At 39.6% G+C, this 23,453-nt stretch overlaps 1 protein-coding gene across 1 annotated transcript in view; it reads left to right on the top strand.

The window, feature by feature from the left end:
- LOC121200363 (protein NLRC3-like) overlaps positions 1 to 23,453 on the top strand; it is a 567,821-nt gene that overhangs the window by 542,584 nt on the left and 1,784 nt on the right. The window contains exon 18 of the mRNA XM_041065621.1: positions 272 to 296. Coding sequence (XP_040921555.1) covers positions 272 to 296 — 25 coding nt within the window. The remainder of the gene's footprint in view (positions 1 to 271; positions 297 to 23,453) is intronic.

Raw genomic sequence — 23,453 nt, 5'->3', positions numbered from 1 at the left:
CACTGGTGGAGCTGGAAGAGTTTAAGAGCTGAAGTCACTACGTCTTTATTGAAGCAGCAGCATGTTGTCATTAATATTAATGAGAGCTGTGTTTGACTTTTAGTATCTGACTGTTTTTAAGCTGCATCCTGTTGGTTCAGGTGTTTGGAGTTTACATTTTCCAAACTTGTACATTCTCAACCTTCTTCAGCTCTGAACAGATGATGAAACACTCAACGCTTTCAAGCAGGAACTTTGTCTCCTACACTCACATCTTTTATTCTTTATTCAGGTTGAACAACTGCAGTTTGTCAGAGATCAGCTGTGCTTCTCTGGCCTCAGCTCTGAAGTCCAACCCCTCCCATCTGAGACACCTGGACCTGAGTGACAACTTAAACCTGCAGGATTCAGACGTGAAGCATCTGTGTGATTTTCTGCAGAGTCCAGACTGTGGACTGGAGACTCTGAGGTCAGACTCCATTGTTTCCTTGTGTGCTGAGATGAATATGATGTGAAAGTTGTGCTTTATTCAGTATTTATTAGGTCAAATCTCCTTCAGGATTTCTAACATTCAAAGTGTGAAATGGTTGAAAGGAAGTTGTGAAAGTTCTGACTCTGATTTTCAAAGTGAAAATGATTTGGATTCTGACTCTTACAGTCCACATTGACAGTGTCAGCAGTTTGACTGAGTTGAGCTTGTGTTATTCACAAAGTCTCATTGAGATCAGGATGTTTGACAAGAACTGATCTGTACAACATGTGTGAGCAGGTCTGAAGGTACAAGTGTTCATAGCTGCTCCCAATGGCCTCACTCACAGGCACAGTGAAAAGCCTGCTGTCACAGAGAGGACATTTTCACACAGTGTCTCCTGAAGACATTCATAGAGCTACACTCAGCTGCTGAGCTGAACAGGGACACAAATATTTGTGGAACCAATGAAAACAGAGCAGAGAGAGAAGTTCAAACCCCGCCTCCTTTCTCAGCTCCACACAGCCGACCAATCACTGAGCCCACTGGGTGTCAACGTCCCACTGTGTCTTTGTCACAGGGACACAAACTGTGGGACGCTGACAGCCACCAGGAAGGTGGGGCCAGGAATCCCAGAATGCAATGCTGGAACAGCACATTCAGATGTGTGAGCAGAGAGTGTTGGATGAAGCTGAACTTGCTTTGGACCAAAGACACATGACTGGAATGTGATGAAATGTCTCATTCAACACGCTGCACATGTGCTGAATGTCTGCAGCTTCTCAAACTCTCAACACAAACTTCAGTCACACTCAAAACATCAAAGGCTCAAACTATGATTTCACACAATATGAAAGATTTCATTTGAAACCTTAGTGAACACTTTGAAAACTTTCTTCCAAACTGTTAAACCTGAGTGTGAATGTGGGACTTTTTGAAGGAGATTTGAGCTCAGAGATTTGATGCTGATCCACACTGAGCATCTTGTTCAGCTTCATATTTCAAACTCATTGAATGAAGATTCAAAATCCAACACTTGCTAATTGACTCTTTACTTTGGAACAATTTCATCTTCACCTTCAGTTGATTCTTATATTTCTTCACATACAAAGCAAATATTCCACATGAAGACAGAAAGAAATGTTTCTTCACTCTTTGCTTTATGATCTGTGATGTTTATAGTGACTGAAGTTAATGAGAGCTGTGTTTGACTTTTAGTATCTGACTGTTTTTAAGCTGCATCCTGTTGGTTCAGGTGTTTGGAGTTTCCATTTTCCAAACTTGTACATTCTCAACCTTCTTCAGCTCTGAACAGATGATGAAACACTCAACGCTTTCAAGCAGGAACTTTGTCTCCTACACTCACATCTTTTATTCTTTATTCAGTTTGAGTCTCTGCAGGTTGTCAGAGATCAGCTGTGCTTCTCTGGCCTCAGCTCTGAAGTCCAACCCCTCCCATCTGAGACACCTGGACCTGAGTCTCAACAAGCTGCAGGATTCAGACCTGAAGCATCTGTGTGTTTTTCTGCAGAGTCCAGACTGTGGACTGGAGACTCTGAGGTCAGACTCCATTGTTTCCTTGTGTGCTGAGATGAATATGATGTGAAAGTTGTGCTGACAGTAAAGTGCAGACATCACACTGATATTATACTGATCCACACTGAGGATCTTCATGGTAAAGTCTGTTTTCTTCTTCTGTGGTTTAGTCCACTGACTGTGGCAGAGCAATGTTGAGCTACAGATTTCAAAGCTTCATTTAACAAGAAAAAAGCTTCACTCTTTAAATCACATCCAAGTTTTTTCCACACTCACATCAACAAATATATATTCAGTATTTTCTTCTTCCAACACGACTAGAAAGTGATGAGACTAAAGTCAAAGTGACTCAGATATTCAGAGCTGACTCAGCATGTTTGTTAAACGTGCTCACCGTTACATGAAGTGAAAATCTTTTCCATTTTGTCTCAATCATTTGTTGACTTTCCTCCAAACTTCAGCCTGACATGTTTGTTCTCTGTCAAAACTTGAGGATCTTTAGTCGAATCTGAAACAAATGTCAACAACATGAGTTTGTATAGATGGAGCCACTGGTGGAGCTGGAAGAGTTTAAGAGCTGAAGTCACTACGTCTTTATTGAAGCAGCAGCATGTTGTCATTAATATTAATGAGAGCTGTGTTTGACTTTTAGTATCTGACTGTTTTTAAGCTGCATCCTGTTGGTTCAGGTGTTTGGAGTTTCCATTTTCCAAACTTGTACATTCTCAACCTTCTTCAGCTCTGAACAGATGATGAAACACTCAACGCTTTCAAGCAGGAACTTTGTCTCCTAAACTCACATCTTTTATTCTTTATTCAGGTTGAGGGGCTGCAGTTTGTCAGAGATCAGCTGTGCTTCTCTGGCCTCAGCTCTGAAGTCCAGCCCCTCCCATCTGAGACACCTGGACCTGAGTGAAAACATGGACCTGCAGGATTCAGGACTGAAGCGTCTGTGTGGTTTTCTGCAGAGTCCAGACTGTGGACTGGAGACTCTGAGGTCAGTTCACTGTCTGAACTTCACGCATAACTTGAATCCCTTCACCTTGGATTTATGATTGAATTCCATTTTAAATTGTGGTTGTTACATATTTTCAGTTATTCTTATCTAAGAATTATTCCTTCAGTGTTCACATGTTGTCACAACTCTGGACAGTGTCCACAGAATCAGATCTGGACAGTGTCCATAGATGACCTTGCACACGAGCAGCACACAAAAGGAGATAGTGTGAGACATTTTCACATCTACAAGTTCAAGAGGCAGGATAGAAACATCATCAACCGGCCAAGTTAGAGAGAAGCTCATTGATTAGGACACATCTGATTGGATTATCAATGATTTTCATCTTCATCTTTTATTCTTTATTCAGGTTGAGGGGCTGCAGGTTGTCAGAGATCAGCTGTGCTTCTCTGGCCTCAGCTCTGAAGTCCAACCCCTCCCATCTGAGACACCTGGACCTGAGTGACAACAAGCTGCAGGATTCAGGACTGAAGCATCTGTGTGGTTTTCTGGAGAGCCCAGACTGTGGACTGGAGACTCTGAGGTCAGACTCCAGTATTTTTTGGTTGTGTGCTGAGTGGGGTTGGGCGGTAATAAGGTATACTGTGCGGGGTCTTAAAAATAGCAACGGTATCAGTTTCAATACCGTCAGTAAAAACAATGCAATGCACTTATATAGGAGATAAAGATTAAATATTAAACAGAATTTATTTAATGCCTGGTGTGGTTGAATTTTCAGTTTTACTTCAGTAGTATGTTTTACTTTTGGAGACCTTTGATAAAGTTTATGAACGTGACGTCCTGACGGGACAGCGCAGAGAAGGCAGTGCATGTTGTTATTGTTTCAGTAGTAGTATTTGGTATTCAGTTTCTGAACGGTGCAGGCACAAGCCAACAGTTTGGTGACGCTGTCTGAGCCTTACATTCATCATTTTTAATTCAAGGTTTCCACTAGGAAAACTTGGCACCGGACAACGTGAGCGGCAGTTTTTCAATTTACCGGCCACGTTTTTATTAAATGTTTGTATTATCTGAATTTATTGAGCTTAAAATGATAAATGATATGCAGGATATATAATAATGATATCAAAGCATGTCAGTTTATATTCTTTGTATTGAAAAGTATAGGCTGTATCAAATAGAATAAGTGCCGTCAACTGACTCCCATGCGTAACTTCTAAGATAAATACTGCACAAAGCTGCGCTCTTTGAACATGAATATAAAGAAAGTATTCTCAGATCAAACCCATCTGAACTGGCTTATACCATTTTAATAACGCGGCGTGCTGCCAACTTGAAATTAAAAAAGGTCTGTTCACTATATGTGTTTTCAAATATCCTATATATGCAATAAAACTATATTAACAAACTGAAAAACATCCTTTGACATGTTTCAGGCTTTTTAATGCATATTTGCTGCAGTGAATTGTAGCTACAGCAGCTGAATTAAAATCAAAGTGTGCAGTGTCTCTGCGAATCTTGCAATGCACATTATCCCATAGGTGCAGTTTGGATGCGGCTCTGCAGAAAGAAACCTCTCTCTCTTGGCTGTAGCTGCAACTGACTGGTCCTCATTTGTAATGTCTTTGGTTCAAAATTCAAATTGTACTTGTAGGGAATATTTTCACCTGACATTTTGACCGGCACGGTTAGAAAATAGCGGCAGATTGTAACGGAAATCCAGGCCACAGTAATACCGTATAACGGGATAAAATGTGGAGGAGGTTTGGCGGTATGAAAATTTGGATACTGCCCAACTCTAGTGCTGAGATTGAAATTTCCCATCATGATTTATTTAAAATAACAAAAACACTTTAAGTCTATAACAAATATAAAATCAGTAACTGATGGTTACCTCACTTTTATCAGGCTCTGTAATGTTTACAGTGACTGAAATATTCAAACCCAAGATTTCATAATGACGAGTTCTGTATGTTTGTTTCAACACTTTAAAAGTTTCAATACATTAAATATTTTAACTTAGTACATCGTGTTTTTGTGTCTCTGCTTTTCCCTGTGATAGTTTATTATCAATGTATTTATACACATACATATGTATAGATGGAGCCACTGGTGGAGCTGGAAGAGTTTAAGAGCTGAAGTCACTACGTCTTTATTGAAGCAGCAGCATGTTGTCATTAATATTAATGAGAGCTGTGTTTGACTTTTAGTATCTGACTGTTTTTAAGCTGCATCCTGTTGGTTCAGGTGTTTGGAGTTTACATTTTCCAAACTTGTACATTCTCAACCTTCTTCAGCTCTGAACAGATGATGAAACACTCAACGCTTTCAAGCAGGAACTTTGTCTCCTACACTCACATCTTTTATTCTTTATTCAGGTTGAACAGCTGCAGTTTGTCAGAGATCAGCTGTGCTTCTCTTGGCTCAGCTCTGAAGTCCAACCCCTCCCATCTGAGACACCTGGACCTGAGTGACAACAAGCTGCAGGATTCAGGAGTGAAGGATCTGTGTGGTTTTCTGCAGAGTCCAGACTGTGGACTGGAGACTCTGAGGTCAGACTCCATTGTTTCCTTGTGTGCTGAGATGAATATGATGTGAAAGTTGTGCTGACAGTAAAGTGCAGACATCACACTGATATTATACTGATCCACACTGAGGATCTTCATGGTAAAGTCTGTTTTCTTCTTCTGTGGTTTAGTCCACTGACTGTGGCAGAGCAATGTTGAGCTACAGATTTCAAAGCTTCATTTAACAAGAAAAAAGCTTCACTCTTTAAATCACATCCAAGTTTTTTCCACACTCACATCAACAAATATATATTCAGTATTTTCTTCTTCCAACACGACTAGAAAGTGATGAGACTAAAGTCAAAGTGACTCAGATATTCAGAGCTGACTCAGCATGTTTGTTAAACGTGCTCACCGTTACATGAAGTGAAAATCTTTTCCATTTTGTCTCAATCATTTGTTGCCTTTCCTCCAAACTTCAGCCTGACATGTTTGTTCTCTGTCAAAACTTGAGGATCTTTAGTCGAATCTGAAACAAATGTCAACAACATGAGTTTGTATAGATGGAGCCACTGGTGGAGCTGGAAGAGTTTAAGAGCTGAAGTCACTACGTCTTTATTGAAGCAGCAGCATGTTGTCATTAATATTAATGAGAGCTGTGTTTGACTTTTAGTATCTGACTGTTTTTAAGCTGCATCCTGTTGGTTCAGGTGTTTGGAGTTTACATTTTCCAAACTTGTACATTCTCAACCTTCTTCAGCTCTGAACAGATGATGAAACACTCAACGCTTTCAAGCAGGAACTTTGTCTCCTACACTCACATCTTTTATTCTTTATTCAGGTTGAGTCGCTGCAGGTTGTCAGAGATCAGCTGTGCTTCTCTGGTCTCAGCTCTGAAGTTCAACCCCTCCCATCTGAGACACCTGGACCTGAGTGAAAACAGGGACCTGCAGGATTCAGGACTGAAGCGTCTGTGTGGTTTTCTGCAGAGTCCAGACTGTGGACTGGAGACTCTGAGGTCAGTTCACTGTCTGAACTTCACGCATAACTTGAATCCCTTCACCTTGGATTTATGATTGAATTCCATTTTAAATTGTGGTTGTTACATATTTTCAGTTATTCTTATCTAAGAATTATTCCTTCAGTTGTCACATGTTGTCACAACTCTGGACAGTGTCCACAGAATCAGATCTGGACAGTGTCCATAGATGACCTTGCACACGAGCAGCACACAAAAGGAGATAGTGTGAGACATTTTCACATCTACAAGTTCAAGAGGCAGGATAGAAACATCATCAACCGGCCAAGTTAGAGAGAAGCTCATTGATTAGGACACATCTGATTGGATTATCAATGATTTTCATCTTCATCTTTTATTCTTTATTCAGGTTGAGGGGCTGCAGGTTGTCAGAGATCAGCTGTGCTTCTCTGGCCTCAGCTCTGAAGTCCAACCCCTCCCATCTGAGACACCTGGACCTGAGTGACAACTGGAACCTGAAGGATTCAGCAGTGAAGGATCTGTGTGGTTTTCTGCAGAGTCCAGACTGTGGACTGGAGACTCTGAGGTCAGACTCCATTGTTTCCTTGTGTGCTGAGATGAATATGATGTGAAAGTTGTGCTGACAGTAAAGTGCAGACATCACACTGATATTATACTGATCCACACTGAGGATCTTCATGGTAAAGTCTGTTTTCTTCTTCTGTGGTTTAGTCCACTGACTGTGGCAGAGCAATGTTGAGCTACAGATTTCAAAGCTTCATTTAACAAGAAAAAAGCTTCACTCTTTAAATCACATCCAAGTTTTTTCCACACTCACATCAACAAATATATATTCAGTATTTTCTTCTTCCAACACGACTAGAAAGTGATGAGACTAAAGTCAAAGTGACTCAGATATTCAGAGCTGACTCAGCATGTTTGTTAAACGTGCTCACCGTTACATGAAGTGAAAATCTTTTCCATTTTGTCTCAATCATTTGTTGCCTTTCCTCCAAACTTCAGCCTGACATGTTTGTTCTCTGTCAAAACTTGAGGATCTTTAGTCGAATCTGAAACAAATGTCAACAACATGAGTTTGTATAGATGGAGCCACTGGTGGAGCTGGAAGAGTTTAAGAGCTGAAGTCACTACGTCTTTATTGAAGCAGCAGCATGTTGTCATTAATATTAATGAGAGCTGTGTTTGACTTTTAGTATCTGACTGTTTTTAAGCTGCATCCTGTTGGTTCAGGTGTTTGGAGTTTACATTTTCCAAACTTGTACATTCTCTTTTTTTATAATTAATTTTTTATTGGGTTTTCTTTTACAGAGCATATTCGACATCCATTGTACATGGCGTATGAGCTGTCATCTTGAAAAACAGGAAATAAATAAATAAATAAAAGAATAAATAAAATAAAAAAAATTATAAGAAATATTAAGTATTAAAATTTAAATGTAAAAAGAAAGGTAAAAAAAGAAGAAGAAGAAGAGAAAAAAAAAAAAAAAAGGAAACAGGTTTATAGATAAATAAAATGATTAAATTAAAGCAAGTAGTTTAAACGCACATACATATCCGTGTCAGCTTTATACTTTTTTTTTTTTTCTCTCTCTCTTTCACCCCAAATTCCTGTCTCTCTGAACTATGTACAGGCAGGGAGTGATCTTTCTTTAGTAATATAATATTAATTTGTAAAAATAAAATCCGGTCTAAGGGGCGTTACATAGTTAATCCAGTTTTCCCAGTAGGAGACAAATTGTTCCAGTTTCTGATTGATAAATGCTGTTATCTTCTCCATTTTATAAATGTCCATTGTGATCTCCATCCATACATTTAGAGTTGGGCTCTCCTGCGTCAGCCATTTCCTGGTCAGAGTCTTTTTACTGGCTACCAGCAAAATATTGACTAATTGTTTGTCTCTTTTCGACCAGTCCTGAGGAATACATCCAAAAAACAAAAGTCTGCTCTCCAGGAGTATTTCATGTTTAAAAATGTCCTGTAAGGCAGTGTGTATATCCCTCCAATAGTCTTTAATAACGGGGCAATCCCAGAAGATATGGTAGTGGTTTGCATTTTGGTTTCCACAACTTCTCCAACAGACAGGGGAATTGTTGGCATAGTGAGATTTCTGGTATGGTGTGATAAAGTATCTTATTAGGCTCTTCCATCCAAATTCTCTCCATCTCTGTGAGCTAGTACATTTCCACTGATGTCTCCATATTGTTGTCCATTCTTCCTCAGATATAATTATCCCTCCTTCCTTCTCCCACTTTGTTTTAACATATGATGATGAGTGTGTTTTAAGATTTAACAGACCCTTGTACAGACAAGAAATGGTTTTACCACAAGTGTTTGAGTTATACGCTTTTCTAAACATTTCTATTAGATCATCACATTCATTGGTTACATTTTTCATTCTCATATCCACATAATGCCTAATCTGTAGATAACGATAGAAATCTTGTTTTTCTAGAAGATGCTTCCTTTTAAGCGTTTCAAAACTAAATAGTGTTTTCCCTTTCATCACCCTACATAGAGCTGTTATTCCTTTTGTTGCCCAAACCTTAAATCTGGTGTCTAATTTGTTAGGTGTGAAATCTGAGTCATAGGCGCACCATTTAAGGGTTACAATATTTTTCTCTAACTCATATTCTTTAACAATCATTTTCCATATTTTAAGAGTTGATTTCACCCATGGGTTGTCTATAGAGTTGATATAATTTTGTAAATTACTATCAGCTATAATTGCTTGTATAGGAGTGGAAAACATTTCCTCTTCCATGTTTTTCCACTGGGCGCTGTACATTGGATCACACCAGCATATTATTGCTCTCATCTGTGCTGCCAAGTAGTAGTCTCTAAGAGAAGGTAGGCCCCATCCTCCCTTTTCTTTAGCTAACTGCAACGTTTTAAGGCGAACCCTCGGTCTCTTACTTTGCCATATATACCTTGATAGCATCTTATCCCATTCATTAAAGTGATTTTGATTAATCTCTATTGGTAAGGTCTGAAATAAATATAACAATCTGGGCAGTATATTCATTTTAACAGATTCGATTCTTGAGCTAAGACTAAAGAAGGGAATTAAATTCCATCTTACTATGTCCTCCTTGATTTTTTTTTGGATAGGCAGGTAGTTGTTTTCTGATAATTTTGTAAGATCCTTTGGTATATTGATGCCCAGATACTTAAAAGACTCTGTTTGCCATGCAAGGGGGTATCTACTTTTAATTTCCACTGGTGGGTTGTAATTATATTTGAGTATTTGGGTTTTACTTATATTAATCTTGTACCCTGATAATTGACCAAATTGTTGAAATGACTGCATCAATTTGGGTAGAGAGTGTGTTGGTTCACCCAAAAAGACTAAAATATCGTCAGCGTAGCAGGCCAATTTATGTTCTGTCCCTTTAATTTTAATTCCACTAATATCCTTATTCTGTCTGATGTATTGGGCTAGTGGTTCCAAATATAATGCGAAGAGCAGTGGTGACCATGCACAACCTTGTCTCGAGCCCCTCTCTAGAGTGAAACTTTTGGATAAATATCCGTTGATTTTAATTCTGGCAGTGGGACTATCATATAGTGCCCGTACAGTTTTAATAACGGTCTCATGTAAACCAAATTTATGTAAGACTTTATAGAGAAAAATCCAATCTACAGAGTCAAATGCTTTTTCAGCATCCACACTTATTATTATTGCCTCAATTTTATTTTTTTGTATATGGTCCATAATGTGTAATGTCCTTCGTATATTGTCCTGTGTTTGTCGTTGTCGTATGAAGCCGGTCTGATCATTATGTATTAGTGTAGGTAGGAATTCCTCTAATCTTCTGGCCATGATAGAAGTAAATAATCTGTAGTCAATATTAAGAACAGATATTGGTCTATATGACCCACATTCCATCTTATCCTTTCCTTCTTTAGGTATGGCAGAGATTATTGCCTCCTTCCAGCTAGGTGGTGTTTGTGCCTTCTTTAAGGTCCAATTCAATGTTGGAAGTAAAATAGGAATTAATTCATTCTTGAATTCCTTATACCACTCTGCTATATAGCCATCCGATCCTGGCGATTTGCCCGATTTAAGCCTACTAATTGCAGTTTTTAATTCGCCTTCTGTTATATCGGAAATCATTATTTTATTTTGGTCTTCATTTAAAGTAGGTAGCTTTACAGAATCTAGAAATGCTTCAATTTGATTTCCACTTCCTCCTGGAACTCTAGAGTACAAGGTGGTATAGAAAGTTTCAAAAGCTTCCTGTATTTCACTTAGTTTATTTTTTATTGTTTTTGTTCTCGGATCTCTGATTTTGTGAACTGTATTCTCTGCCATTTTCTTTTTCAGTTTCCATGCCAATATTTTCATAGATTTCGATCCACTTTCATAGTATCTTTGTTTTAGAAACATTAAGTTTTTCTTAATTTCTTGTGTGGCCAGATTGTCAATTTTGTTTCTTATTACTCTAATTTCTCTTAATACATTCTTTGTTAGGTTAGATTTATGTTTTCTTTCTAATTCCTTCAATTTATTTTGGAGTTCTTCAACTGTTTTGTTTCTTTGTTTTTTCTTATATGAAGATATTGCTATAATTTTCCCTCTCAGGACCGCCTTTAAGGTATCCCATAAAATAGGGGGAGAAACCTCTCCATTATTGTTAAACTCCATGTAGAGGCTAATTTCTTTTTTAATTTGTTCCTTGAACTGAGGGTCATTAAGTAGGCCAGAATTTAATTTCCACGTATTATTTTTTGGTCTCATGTTAAAATCAACAGATAGATATATAGGTGCATGGTCACTTAGATCTATTGTTCCAATTTCACATGTTTTTATTTTGTTTTTATCTTTTCCAAATGTTATAAAGTAATCTATTCTTGTATACAGAGTGTGGGGGGCAGCGTAATAGGTATAATCTCTCCCATTAGGATAAAAATCTCTCCATACATCGATTAAACCGACCTCCTCAAGAAGTTTGTTGACCTTCTTATGTATAGATTTTGTATCATGACTTTTCCCTGTAGAAGAATCCAAACTTGGCTGCAAGTGTATGTTTAAATCCCCTCCACAAATCAACAGACCTTCTGTTTCCATTATAATAATGTTGATAATTTCTTGGAAAAAGTCAAAGTTACTTCTTGGTGGCACATAGACATTCAATAATGTAACTGGATTCCCATCTATATTGCCTCTTACCAAGATAAATCTTCCTTCCTTATCTCTCCTTTCAAATGTTTTTTCAAAATTTAGCCTGTTTGAGATAAGAATAGCCACCCCTAACTTGTACATTCTCAACCTTCTTCAGCTCTGAACAGATGATGAAACACTCAACGCTTTCAAGCAGGAACTTTGTCTCCTACACTCACATCTTTTATTCTTTATTCAGGTTGAGTCTCTGCAGGTTGTCAGAGATCAGCTGTGCTTCTCTGGTCTCAGCTCTGAAGTCCAACCCCTCCCATCTGAGAGAGCTGGACCTGAGTGACAACTGGAACCTGCAGGATTCAGCAGTGAAGGATCTGTGTGGTTTTCTGCAGAGTCCAGACTGTGGACTGGAGACTCTGAGGTCAGACTCCATTGTTTCCTTGTGTGCTGAGATGAATATGATGTGAAAGTTGTGCTGACAGTAAAGTGCAGACATCACACTGATATTATACTGATCCACACTGAGGATCTTCATGGTAAAGTCTGTTTTCTTCTTCTGTGGTTTAGTCCACTGACTGTGGCAGAGCAATGTTGAGCTACAGATTTCAAAGCTTCATTTAACAAGAAAAAAGCTTCACTCTTTAAATCACATCCAAGTTTTTTCCACACTCACATCAACAAATATATATTCAGTATTTTCTTCTTCCAACACGACTAGAAAGTGATGAGACTAAAGTCAAAGTGACTCAGATATTCAGAGCTGACTCAGCATGTTTGTTAAACGTGCTCACCGTTACATGAAGTGAAAATCTTTTCCATTTTGTCTCAATCATTTGTTGCCTTTCCTCCAAACTTCAGCCTGACATGTTTGTTCTCTGTCAAAACTTGAGGATCTTTAGTCGAATCTGAAACAAATGTCAACAACATGAGTTTGTATAGATGGAGCCACTGGTGGAGCTGGAAGAGTTTAAGAGCTGAAGTCACTACGTCTTTATTGAAGCAGCAGCATGTTGTCATTAATATTAATGAGAGCTGTGTTTGACTTTTAGTATCTGACTGTTTTTAAGCTGCATCCTGTTGGTTCAGGTGTTTGGACTTTACATTTTCCAAACTTGTACATTCTCAACCTTCTTCAGCTCTGAACAGATGATGAAACACTCAACGCTTTCAAGCAGGAACTTTGTCTCCTACACTCACATCTTTTATTCTTTATTCAGGTTGAACAACTGCAGTTTGTCAGAGATCAGCTGTGCTTCTCTGGCCTCAGCTCTGAAGTCCAACCCCTCCCATCTGAGACACCTGGACCTGAGTGACAACTTAAACCTGCAGGATTCAGACGTGAAGCATCTGTGTGATTTTCTGCAGAGTCCAGACTGTGGACTGGAGACTCTGAGGTCAGACTCCATTGTTTCCTTGTGTGCTGAGATGAATATGATGTGAAAGTTGTGCTTTATTCAGTATTTATTAGGTCAAATCTCCTTCAGAATTTCTAACATTCAAAGTGTGAAATGGTTGAAAGGAAGTTGTGAAAGTTCTGACTCTGATTTTCAAAGTGAAAATGATTTAGATTCTGACTCTTACAGTCCACATTGACAGTGTCAGCAGTTTGACTGAGTTGAGCTTGTGTTATTCACAAAGTCTCATTGAGATCAGGATGTTTGACAAGAACTGATCTGTACAACATGTGTGAGCAGGTCTGAAGGTACAAGTGTTCATAGCTGCTCCCAATGGCCTCACTCACAGGCACAGTGAAAAGCCTGCTGTCACAGAGAGGACATTTTCACACAGTGTCTCCTGAAGACATTCATAGAGCTACACTCAGCTGCTGAGCTGAACAGGGACACAAATATTTGTGGAACCAATGAAAACAGAGCAGAGAGAGAAGTTCAAACCCCGCCTCCTTTCTCAGCTCCACACAGCCGACCAATCACTGAGCCCACTGGGTGTCAACGTCCCACTGTGTCTTTGTCACAGGGACACAAACTGTGGGACGCTGACAGCCACCAGGAAGGTGGGGCCAGGAATCCCAGAATGCAATGCTGGAACAGCACATTCAGATGTGTGAGCAGAGAGTGTTGGATGAAGCTGAACTTGCTTTGGACCAAAGACACATGACTGGAATGTGATGAAATGTCTCATTCAACACGCTGCACATGTGCTGAATGTCTGCAGCTTCTCAAACTCTCAACACAAACTTCAGTCACACTCAAAACATCAAAGGCTCAAACTATGATTTCACACAATATGAAAGATTTCATTTGAAACCTTAGTGAACACTTTGAAAACTTTCTTCCAAACTGTTAAACCTGAGTGTGAATGTGGGACTTTTTGAAGGAGATTTGAGCTCAGAGATTTGATGCTGATCCACACTGAGCATCTTGTTCAGCTTCATATTTCAAACTCATTGAATGAAGATTCAAAATCCAACACTTGCTGATTGACTCTTTACTTTGGAACAATTTCATCTTCACCTTCAGTTGATTCTTATATTTCTTCACATACAAAGCAAATATTCCACATGAAGACAGAAAGAAATGTTTCTTCACTCTTTGCTTTATGATCTGTGATGTTTATAGTGACTGAAGTTAATGAGAGCTGTGTTTGACTTTTAGTATCTGACTGTTTTTAAGCTGCATCCTGTTGGTTCAGGTGTTTGGACTTTACATTTTCCAAACTTGTACATTCTCAACCTTCTTCAGCTCTGAACAGATGATGAAACACTCAACGCTTTCAAGCAGGAACTTTGTCTCCTACACTCACATCTTTTATTCTTTATTCAGGTTGAGTCTCTGCAGTTTGTCAGAGATCAGCTGTGCTTCTCTGGCCTCAGCTCTGAAGTCCAACCCCTCCCATCTGAGACACCTGGACCTGAGTGAAAACAAGCTGCAGGATTCAGACCTGAAGCATCTGTGTGGTTTTCTGCAGAGTCCAGACTGTGGACTGGAGACTCTGAGGTCAGACTCCATTGTTTCCTTGTGTGCTGAGATGAATGTGATGTGAAAGTTGTGCTGACAGTAAAGTGCAGACATCACACTGATATTATACTGATCCACACTGAGGATCTTCATGGTAAAGTCTGTTTTCTTCTTCTGTGGTTTAGTCCACTGACTGTGGCAGAGCAATGTTGAGCTACAGATTTCAAAGCTTCATTTAACAAGAAAAAAGCTTCACTCTTTAAATCACATCCAAGTTTTTTCCACACTCACATCAACAAATATATATTCAGTATTTTCTTCTTCCAACACGACTAGAAAGTGATGAGACTAAAGTCAAAGTGACTCAGATATTCAGAGCTGACTCAGCATGTTTGTTAAACGTGCTCACCGTTACATGAAGTGAAAATCTTTTCCATTTTGTCTCAATCATTTGTTGCCTTTCCTCCAAACTTCAGCCTGACATGTTTGTTCTCTGTCAAAACTTGAGGATCTTTAGTCGAATCTGAAACAAATGTCAACAACATGAGTTTGTATAGATGGAGCCACTGGTGGAGCTGGAAGAGTTTAAGAGCTGAAGTCACTACGTCTTTATTGAAGCAGCAGCATGTTGTCATTAATATTAATGAGAGCTGTGTTTGACTTTTAGTATCTGACTGTTTTTAAGCTGCATCCTGTTGGTTCAGGTGTTTGGAGTTTACATTTTCCAAACTTGTACATTCTCAACCTTCTTCAGCTCTGAACAGATGATGAAACACTCAACGCTTTCAAGCAGGAACTTTGTCTCCTACACTCACATCTTTTATTCTTTATTCAGGTTGAGGGGCTGCAGGTTGTCAGAGATCAGCTGTGCTTCTCTGGCCTCAGCTCTGAAGTCCAACCCCTCCCATCTGAGAGAGCTGGACCTGAGTGACAACTGGAACCTGCAGGATTCAGGACTGAAGGATCTGTGTGATTTTCTGCAGAGTCCAGACTGTGGACTGGAGACTCTGAGGTCAGACTCCATTGTTTCCTTGTGTGCTGAGATGAATATGATGTGAAAGTTGTGCTTTATTCAGTATTTATTAGGTCAAATCTCCTTCAGGATTTCTAACATTCACTCTATGAATAAACATTTCTAACAAGCGACCAATCACTGAGCCCACTGGGTGTCAACGTCCCACTGTGTCTTTGTCACAGGGACACAAACTGTGGGACGCTGACAGCCACCAGGAAGGTGGGGCCAGGAATCCCAGAATGCAATGCTGGAACAGCACATTCAGATGTGTGAGCAGAGAGTGTTGGATGAAGCTGAACTTGCTTTGGACCAAAGACACATGACTGGAATGTGATGAAATGTCTCATTCAACACGCTGCACATGTGCTGAATGTCTGCAGCTTCTCAAACTCTCAACACAAACTTCAGTCACACTCAAAACATCAAAGGCTCAAACTATGATTTCACACAATATGAAAGATTTGATTTGAAACCTTAGTGAACACTTTGAAAACTTTCTTCCAAACTGTTAAACCTGAGTGTGAATGTGGGACTTTTTGAAGGAGATTTGAGCTCAGAGATTTGATGCTGATCCACACTGAGCATCTTGTTCAGCTTCATATTTCAAACTCATTGAATGAAGATTCAAAATCCAACACTTGCTAATTGACTCTTTACTTTGGAACAATTTCATCTTCACCTTCAGTTGATTCTTATATTTCTTCACATACAAAGCAAATATTCCACATGAAGACAGAAAGAAATGTTTCTTCACTCTTTGCTTTATGATCTGTGATGTTTATAGTGACTGAAGTTAATGAGAGCTGTGTTTGACTTTTAGTATCTGACTGTTTTTAAGCTGCATCCTGTTGGTTCAGGTGTTTGGACTTTACATTTTCCAAACTTGTACATTCTCAACCTTCTTCAGCTCTGAACAGATGATGAAACACTCAACGCTTTCAAGCAGGAACTTTGTCTCCTACACTCACATCTTTTATTCTTTATTCAGGTTGAGGGGCTGCAGGTTGTCAGAGATCAGCTGTGCTTCTCTGGCCTCAGCTCTGAAGTCCAACCCCTCCCATCTGAGACACCTGGACCTGAGTGACAACTTAAACCTGCAGGATTCAGGACTGAAGGATCTGTGTGGTTTTCTGCAGAGTCCAGACTGTGGACTGGAGACTCTGAGGTCAGACTCCATTGTTTCCTTGTGTGCTGAGATGAATATGATGTGAAAGTTGTGCTGACAGTAAAGTGCAGACATCACACTGATATTATACTGATCCACACTGAGGATCTTCATGGTAAAGTCTGTTTTCTTCTTCTGTGGTTTAGTCCACTGACTGTGGCAGAGCAATGTTGAGCTACAGATTTCAAAGCTTCATTTAACAAGAAAAAAGCTTCACTCTTTAAATCACATCCAAGTTTTTTCCACACTCACATCAACAAATATATATTCAGTATTTTCTTCTTCCAACACGACTAGAAAGTGATGAGACTAAAGTCAAAGTGACTCAGATATTCAGAGCTGACTCAGCATGTTTGTTAAACGTGCTCACCGTTACATGAAGTGAAAATCTTTTCCATTTTGTCTCAATCATTTGTTGCCTTTCCTCCAAACTTCAGCCTGACATGTTTGTTCTCTGTCAAAACTTGAGGATCTTTAGTCGAATCTGAAACAAATGTCAACAACATGAGTTTGTATAGATGGAGCCACTGGTGGAGCTGGAAGAGTTTAAGAGCTGAAGTCACTACGTCTTTATTGAAGCAGCAGCATGTTGTCATTAATATTAATGAGAGCTGTGTTTGACTTTTAGTATCTGACTGTTTTTAAGCTGCATCCTGTTGGTTCAGGTGTTTGGACTTTACATTTTCCAAACTTGTACATTCTCAACCTTCTTCAGCTCTGAACAGATGATGAAACACTCAACGCTTTCAAGCAGGAACTTTGTCTCCTACACTCACATCTTTTATTCTTTATTCAGGTTGAGGGGCTGCAGTTTGTCAGAGATCAGCTGTGCTTCTCTGGCCTCAGCTCTGAAGTCCAACCCCTCCCATCTGAGACACCTGGACCTGAGTGACAACTGGAACCTGCATGATTCAGGACTGAAGGATCTGTGTGTTTTTCTGCAGAGTCCAGACTGTGGACTGGAGACTCTGAGGTCAGACTCCATTGTTTCCTTGTGTGCTGAGATGAATATGATGTGAAAGTTGTGCTTTATTCAGTATTTATTAGGTCAAATCTCCTTCAGGATTTCTAACATTCAAAGTGTGAAATGGTTGAAAGGAAGTTGTGAAAGTTCTGACTCTGATTTTCAAAGTGAAAATGATTTGGATTCTGACTCTTACAGTCCACATTGACAGTGTCAGCAGTTTGACTGAGTTGAGCTTGTGTTATTCACAAAGTCTCATTGAGATCAGGATGTTTGACAAGAACTGATCTGTACAACATGTGTGAGCAGGTCTGAAGGTACAAGTGTTCATAGCTGCTCCCAATGGCCTCACTCACAGGCACAGTGAAAAGCCTGCTGTCACAGAGAGGACATTTTCACACAGTGTCTCCTGAAGACATTCATAGAGCTACACTCAGCTGCTGAGCTGAACAGGGACACAAATATTTGTGGAACCAATGAAAACAGAGCAGAGAGAGAAGTTCAAACCCCGCCTCCTTTCTCAGCTCCACACAGCCGACCAATCACTGAGCCCACTGGGTGTCAACGTCCCACTGTGTCTTTGTCACAGGGACACAAACTGTGGGACGCTCACACCCACCAGGAAGGTGGGGCCAGGAATCCCAGAATGCAATGCTGGAACAGCACATTCAGATGTGTGAGCAGAGAGTGTTGGATGAAGCTGAACTTGCTTTGGACCAAAGACACATGACTGGAATGTGATGAAATGTCTCATTCAACACGCTGCACATGTGCTGAATGTCTGCAGCTTCTCAAACTCTCAACACAAACTTCAGTCACACTCAAAACATCAAAGGCTCAAACTATGATTTCACACAATATGAAAGATTTCATTTGAAACCTTAGTGAACACTTTGAAAACTTTCTTCCAAACTGTTAAACCTGAGTGTGAATGTGGGACTTTTTGAAGGAGATTTGAGCTCAGAGATTTGATGCTGATCCACACTGAGCATCTTGTTCAGCTTCATATTTCAAACTCATTGAATGAACATTCAAAATCCAACACTTGCTAATTGACTCTTTACTTTGGAACAATTTCATCTTCACCTTCAGTTGATTCTTATATTTCTTCACATACAAAGCAAATATTCCACATGAAGACAGAAAGAAATGTTTCTTCACTCTTTGCTTTATGATCTGTGATGTTTATAGTGACTGAAGTTAATGAGAGCTGTGTTTGACTTTTAGTATCTGACTGTTTTTAAGCTGCATCCTGTTGGTTCAGGTGTTTGGAGTTTCCATTTTCCAAACTTGTACATTCTCAACCTTCTTCAGCTCTGAACAGATGATGAAACACTCAACGCTTTCAAGCAGGAACTTTGTCTCCTACACTCACATCTTTTATTCTTTATTCAGGTTGAGTCGCTGCAGTTTGTCAGAGATCAGCTGTGCTTCTCTGGCCTCAGCTCTGAAGTCCAACCCCTCCCATCTGAGACACCTGGACCTGAGAGACAACTGGAACCTGCAGGATTCAGGACTGAAGCATCTGTGTGGTTTTCTGCAGAGTCCAGACTGTGGACTGGAGACTCTGAGGTCAGACTCCATTGTTTCCTTGTGTGCTGAGATGAATATGATGTGAAAGTTGTGCTGACAGTAAAGTGCAGACATCACACTGATATTATACTGATCCACACTGAGGATCTTCATGGTAAAGTCTGTTTTCTTCTTCTGTGGTTTAGTCCACTGACTGTGGCAGAGCAATGTTGAGCTACAGATTTCAAAGCTTCATTTAACAAGAAAAAAGCTTCACTCTTTAAATCACATCCAAGTTTTTTCCACACTCACATCAACAAATATATATTCAGTGTTTTCTTCTTCCAACACGACTAGAAAGTGATGAGACTAAAGTCAAAGTGACTCAGATATTCAGAGCTGACTCAGCATGTTTGTTAAACGTGCTCACCGTTACATGAAGTGAAAATCTTTTCCATTTTGTCTCAATCATTTGTTGCCTTTCCTCCAAACTTCAGCCTGACATGTTTGTTCTCTGTCAAAACTTGAGGATCTTTAGTCGAATCTGAAACAAATGTCAACAACATGAGTTTGTATAGATGGAGCCACTGGTGGAGCTGGAAGAGTTTAAGAGCTGAAGTCACTACGTCTTTATTGAAGCAGCAGCATGTTGTCATTAATATTAATGAGAGCTGTGTTTGACTTTTAGTATCTGACTGTTTTTAAGCTGCATCCTGTTGGTTCAGGTGTTTGGAGTTTCCATTTTCCAAACTTGTACATTCTCAACCTTCTTCAGCTCTGAACAGATGATGAAACACTCAACGCTTTCAAGCAGGAACTTTGTCTCCTACACTCACATCTTTTATTCTTTATTCAGGTTGAACAACTGCAGGTTGTCAGAGATCAGCTGTGCTTCTCTGGCCTCAGCTCTGAAGTCCAACCCCTCCCATCTGAGAGACCTGGACCTGAGCTTCAACAAGCTGCAGGATTCAGACCTGAAGCATCTGTGTGGTTTTCTGCAGAGTCCAGACTGTGGACTGGAGACTCTGAGGTCAGTTCACTGTCTGAACTTCACGCATAACTTGAATCCCTTCACCTTGGATTTATGATTGAATTCCATTTTAAATTGTGGTTGTTACATATTTTCAGTTATTCTTATCTAAGAATTATTCCTTCAGTTGTCACATGTTGTCACAACTCTGGACAGTGTCCACAGAATCAGATCTGGACAGTGTCCATAGATGACCTTGCACACGAGCAGCACACAAAAGGAGATAGTGTGAGACATTTTCACATCTACAAGTTCAAGAGGCAGGATAGAAACATCATCAACCGGCCAAGTTAGAGAGAAGCTCATTGATTAGGACACATCTGATTGGATTATCAATGATTTTCATCTTCATCTTTTATTCTTTATTCAGGTTGAGTCGCTGCTGGTTGTCAGAGATCAGCTGTGCTTCTCTGGTCTCAGCTCTGAAGTCCAACCCCTCCCATCTGAGAGACCTGGACCTGAGCTTCAACAAGCTGCAGGATTCAGACCTGAAGCATCTGTGTGGTTTTCTGCAGAGTCCAGACTGTGGACTGGAGACTCTGAGGTCAGTTCACTGTCTGAACTTCACGCATAACTTGAATCCCTTCACCTTGGATTTATGATTGAATTCCATTTTAAATTGTGGTTGTTACATATTTTCAGTTATTCTTATCTAAGAATTATTCCTTCAGTTGTCACATGTTGTCACAACTCTGGACAGTGTCCACAGAATCAGATCTGGACAGTGTCCATAGATGACCTTGCACACGAGCAGCACACAAAAGGAGATAGTGTGAGACATTTTCACATCTACAAGTTCAAGAGGCAGGATAGAAACATCATCAACCGGCCAAGTTAGAGAGAAGCTCATTGATTAGGACACATCTGATTGGATTATCAATGATTTTCATCTTCATCTTTTATTCTTTATTCAGGTTGAGTCGCTGCAGTTTGTCAGAGATCAGCTGTGCTTCTCTGGTCTCAGCTCTGAAGTCCAACCCCTCCCATCTGAGACACCTGGACCTGAGTGACAACAACCTGCAGGATTCAGGACTGAAGCATCTGTGTGGTTTTCTGCAGAGTCCAGACTGTGGACTGGAGACTCTGAGGTCAGACTCCAGTATTTTTTGGTTGTGTGCTGAGTAGAGTTGGGCGGTAATAAGGTATACTGTGCGGGGTCTTAAAAATAGCAACGGTATCAGTTTCAATACCGTCAGTAAAAACAATGCAATGCACTTATATAGGAGATAAAGATTAAATATTAAACAGAATTTATTTAATGCCTGGTGTGGTTGAATTTTCAGTTTCACTTCAGTAGTATGTTTTACTTTTGGAGACCTTTGATAAAGTTTATGAACGTGACGTCCTGACGGGACAGCGCAGAGAAGGCAGTGCATGTTGTTATTGTTTCAGTAGTAGTATTTGGTATTCAGTTTCTGAACGGTGCAGGCACAAGCCAACAGTTTGGTGACGCTGTCTGAGCCTTACATTCATCATTTTTAATTCAAGGTTTCCACTAGGAAAACTTGGCACCGGACAACGTGAGCGGCAGTTTTTCAATTTACCGGCCACGTTTTTATTAAATGTTTGTATTATCTGAATTTATTGAGCTTAAAATGATAAATGATATGCAGGATATATAATAATGATATCAAAGCATGTCAGTTTATATTCTTTGTATTGAAAAGTATAGGCTGTATCAAATAGAATAAGTGCCGTCAACTGACTCCCATGCGTAACTTCTAAGATAAATACTGCACAAAGCTGCGCTCTTTGAACATGAATATAAAGAAAGTATTCTCAGATCAAACCCATCTGAACTGGCTTATACCATTTTAATAACGCGGCGTGCTGCCAACTTGAAATTAAAAAAGGTCTGTTCACTATATGTGTTTTCAAATATCCTATATATGCAATAAAACTATATTAACAAACTGAAAAACATCCTTTGACATGTTTCAGGCTTTTTAATGCATATTTGCTGCAGTGAATTGTAGCTACAGCAGCTGAATTAAAATCAAAGTGTGCAGTGTCTCTGCGAATCTTGCAATGCACATTATCCCATAGGTGCAGTTTGGATGCGGCTCTGCAGAAAGAAACCTCTCTCTCTTGACTGTAGCTGCAGCTGACTGGTCCTCATTTGTAATGTCTTTGGTTCAAAATTCAAGTTGTACTTGTAGGGAATATTTTCACCTGACATTTTGACCGGCGGGGTTAGAAAATAGCGGCAGATTGTAACGGAAAACCAGGCCACAGTAATACCGTATAACGGGATAAAATGTGGAGGAGGTTTGGCGGTATGAAAATTTGGATATTGCCCAACTCTAGTGCTGAGATTGAAACTTCCCATCATGATTTATTTAAAATAACAAAAACACTTTAAATCTATAACAAATATAAAATCAGTAACTGATGGTTACCTCACTTTTATCAGGCTCTGTAATGTTTACAGTGACTGAAATATTCAAACCCAAGATTTCATAATGACGAGTTCTGTATGTTTGTTTCAACACTTTAAAAGTTTGAATACATTAAATATTTTAACTTAGTACATCGTGTTTTTGTGTCTCTGCTTTTCCCTGTGATAGTTTATTATCAATGTATTTATACACATACATATGTATAGATGGAGCCACTGGTGGAGCTGGAAGAGTTTAAGAGCTGAAGTCACTACGTCTTTATTGAAGCAGCAGCATGTTGTCATTAATATTAATGAGAGCTGTGTTTGACTTTTAGTATCTGACTGTTTTTAAGCTGCATCCTGTTGGTTCAGGTGTTTGGAGTTTCCATTTTCCAAACTTGTACATTCTCAACCTTCTTCAGCTCTGAACAGATGATGAAACACTCAACGCTTTCAAGCAGGAACTTTGTCTCCTACACTCACATCTTTTATTCTTTATTCAGGTTGAGTCTCTGCAGGTTGTCAGAGATCAGCTGTGCTTCTCTGGCCTCAGCTCTGAAGTCCAACCCCTCCCACCTGAGAGAGCTGGACCTGAGCTCCAACAACCTGCAGGATTCAGGACTGAAGGATCTGTGTGGTTTTCTGCAGAGTCCAGACTGTGGACTGGAGACTCTGAGGTCAGTTCACTGTCTGAACTTCACGCATAACTTGAATCCCTTCACCTTGGATTTATGATTGAATTCCATTTTAAATTGTGGTTGTTACATATTTTCAGTTTTTCTTATCTAAGAATTATTCCTTCAGTTGTCACATGTTGTCACAACTCTGGACAGTGTCCACAGAATCAGATCTGGACAGTGTCCATAGATGACCTTGCACACGAGCAGCACACAAAAGGAGATAGTGT

This window comes from Toxotes jaculatrix, chromosome 20 (genome assembly GCF_017976425.1).
Source record: "Toxotes jaculatrix isolate fToxJac2 chromosome 20, fToxJac2.pri, whole genome shotgun sequence".
Taxonomy (NCBI): Eukaryota; Metazoa; Chordata; class Actinopteri; family Toxotidae; genus Toxotes; species Toxotes jaculatrix.
Note: the sequence above shows the minus strand (reverse complement) of the source record. Positions and strands in the feature narration are given on the sequence as shown.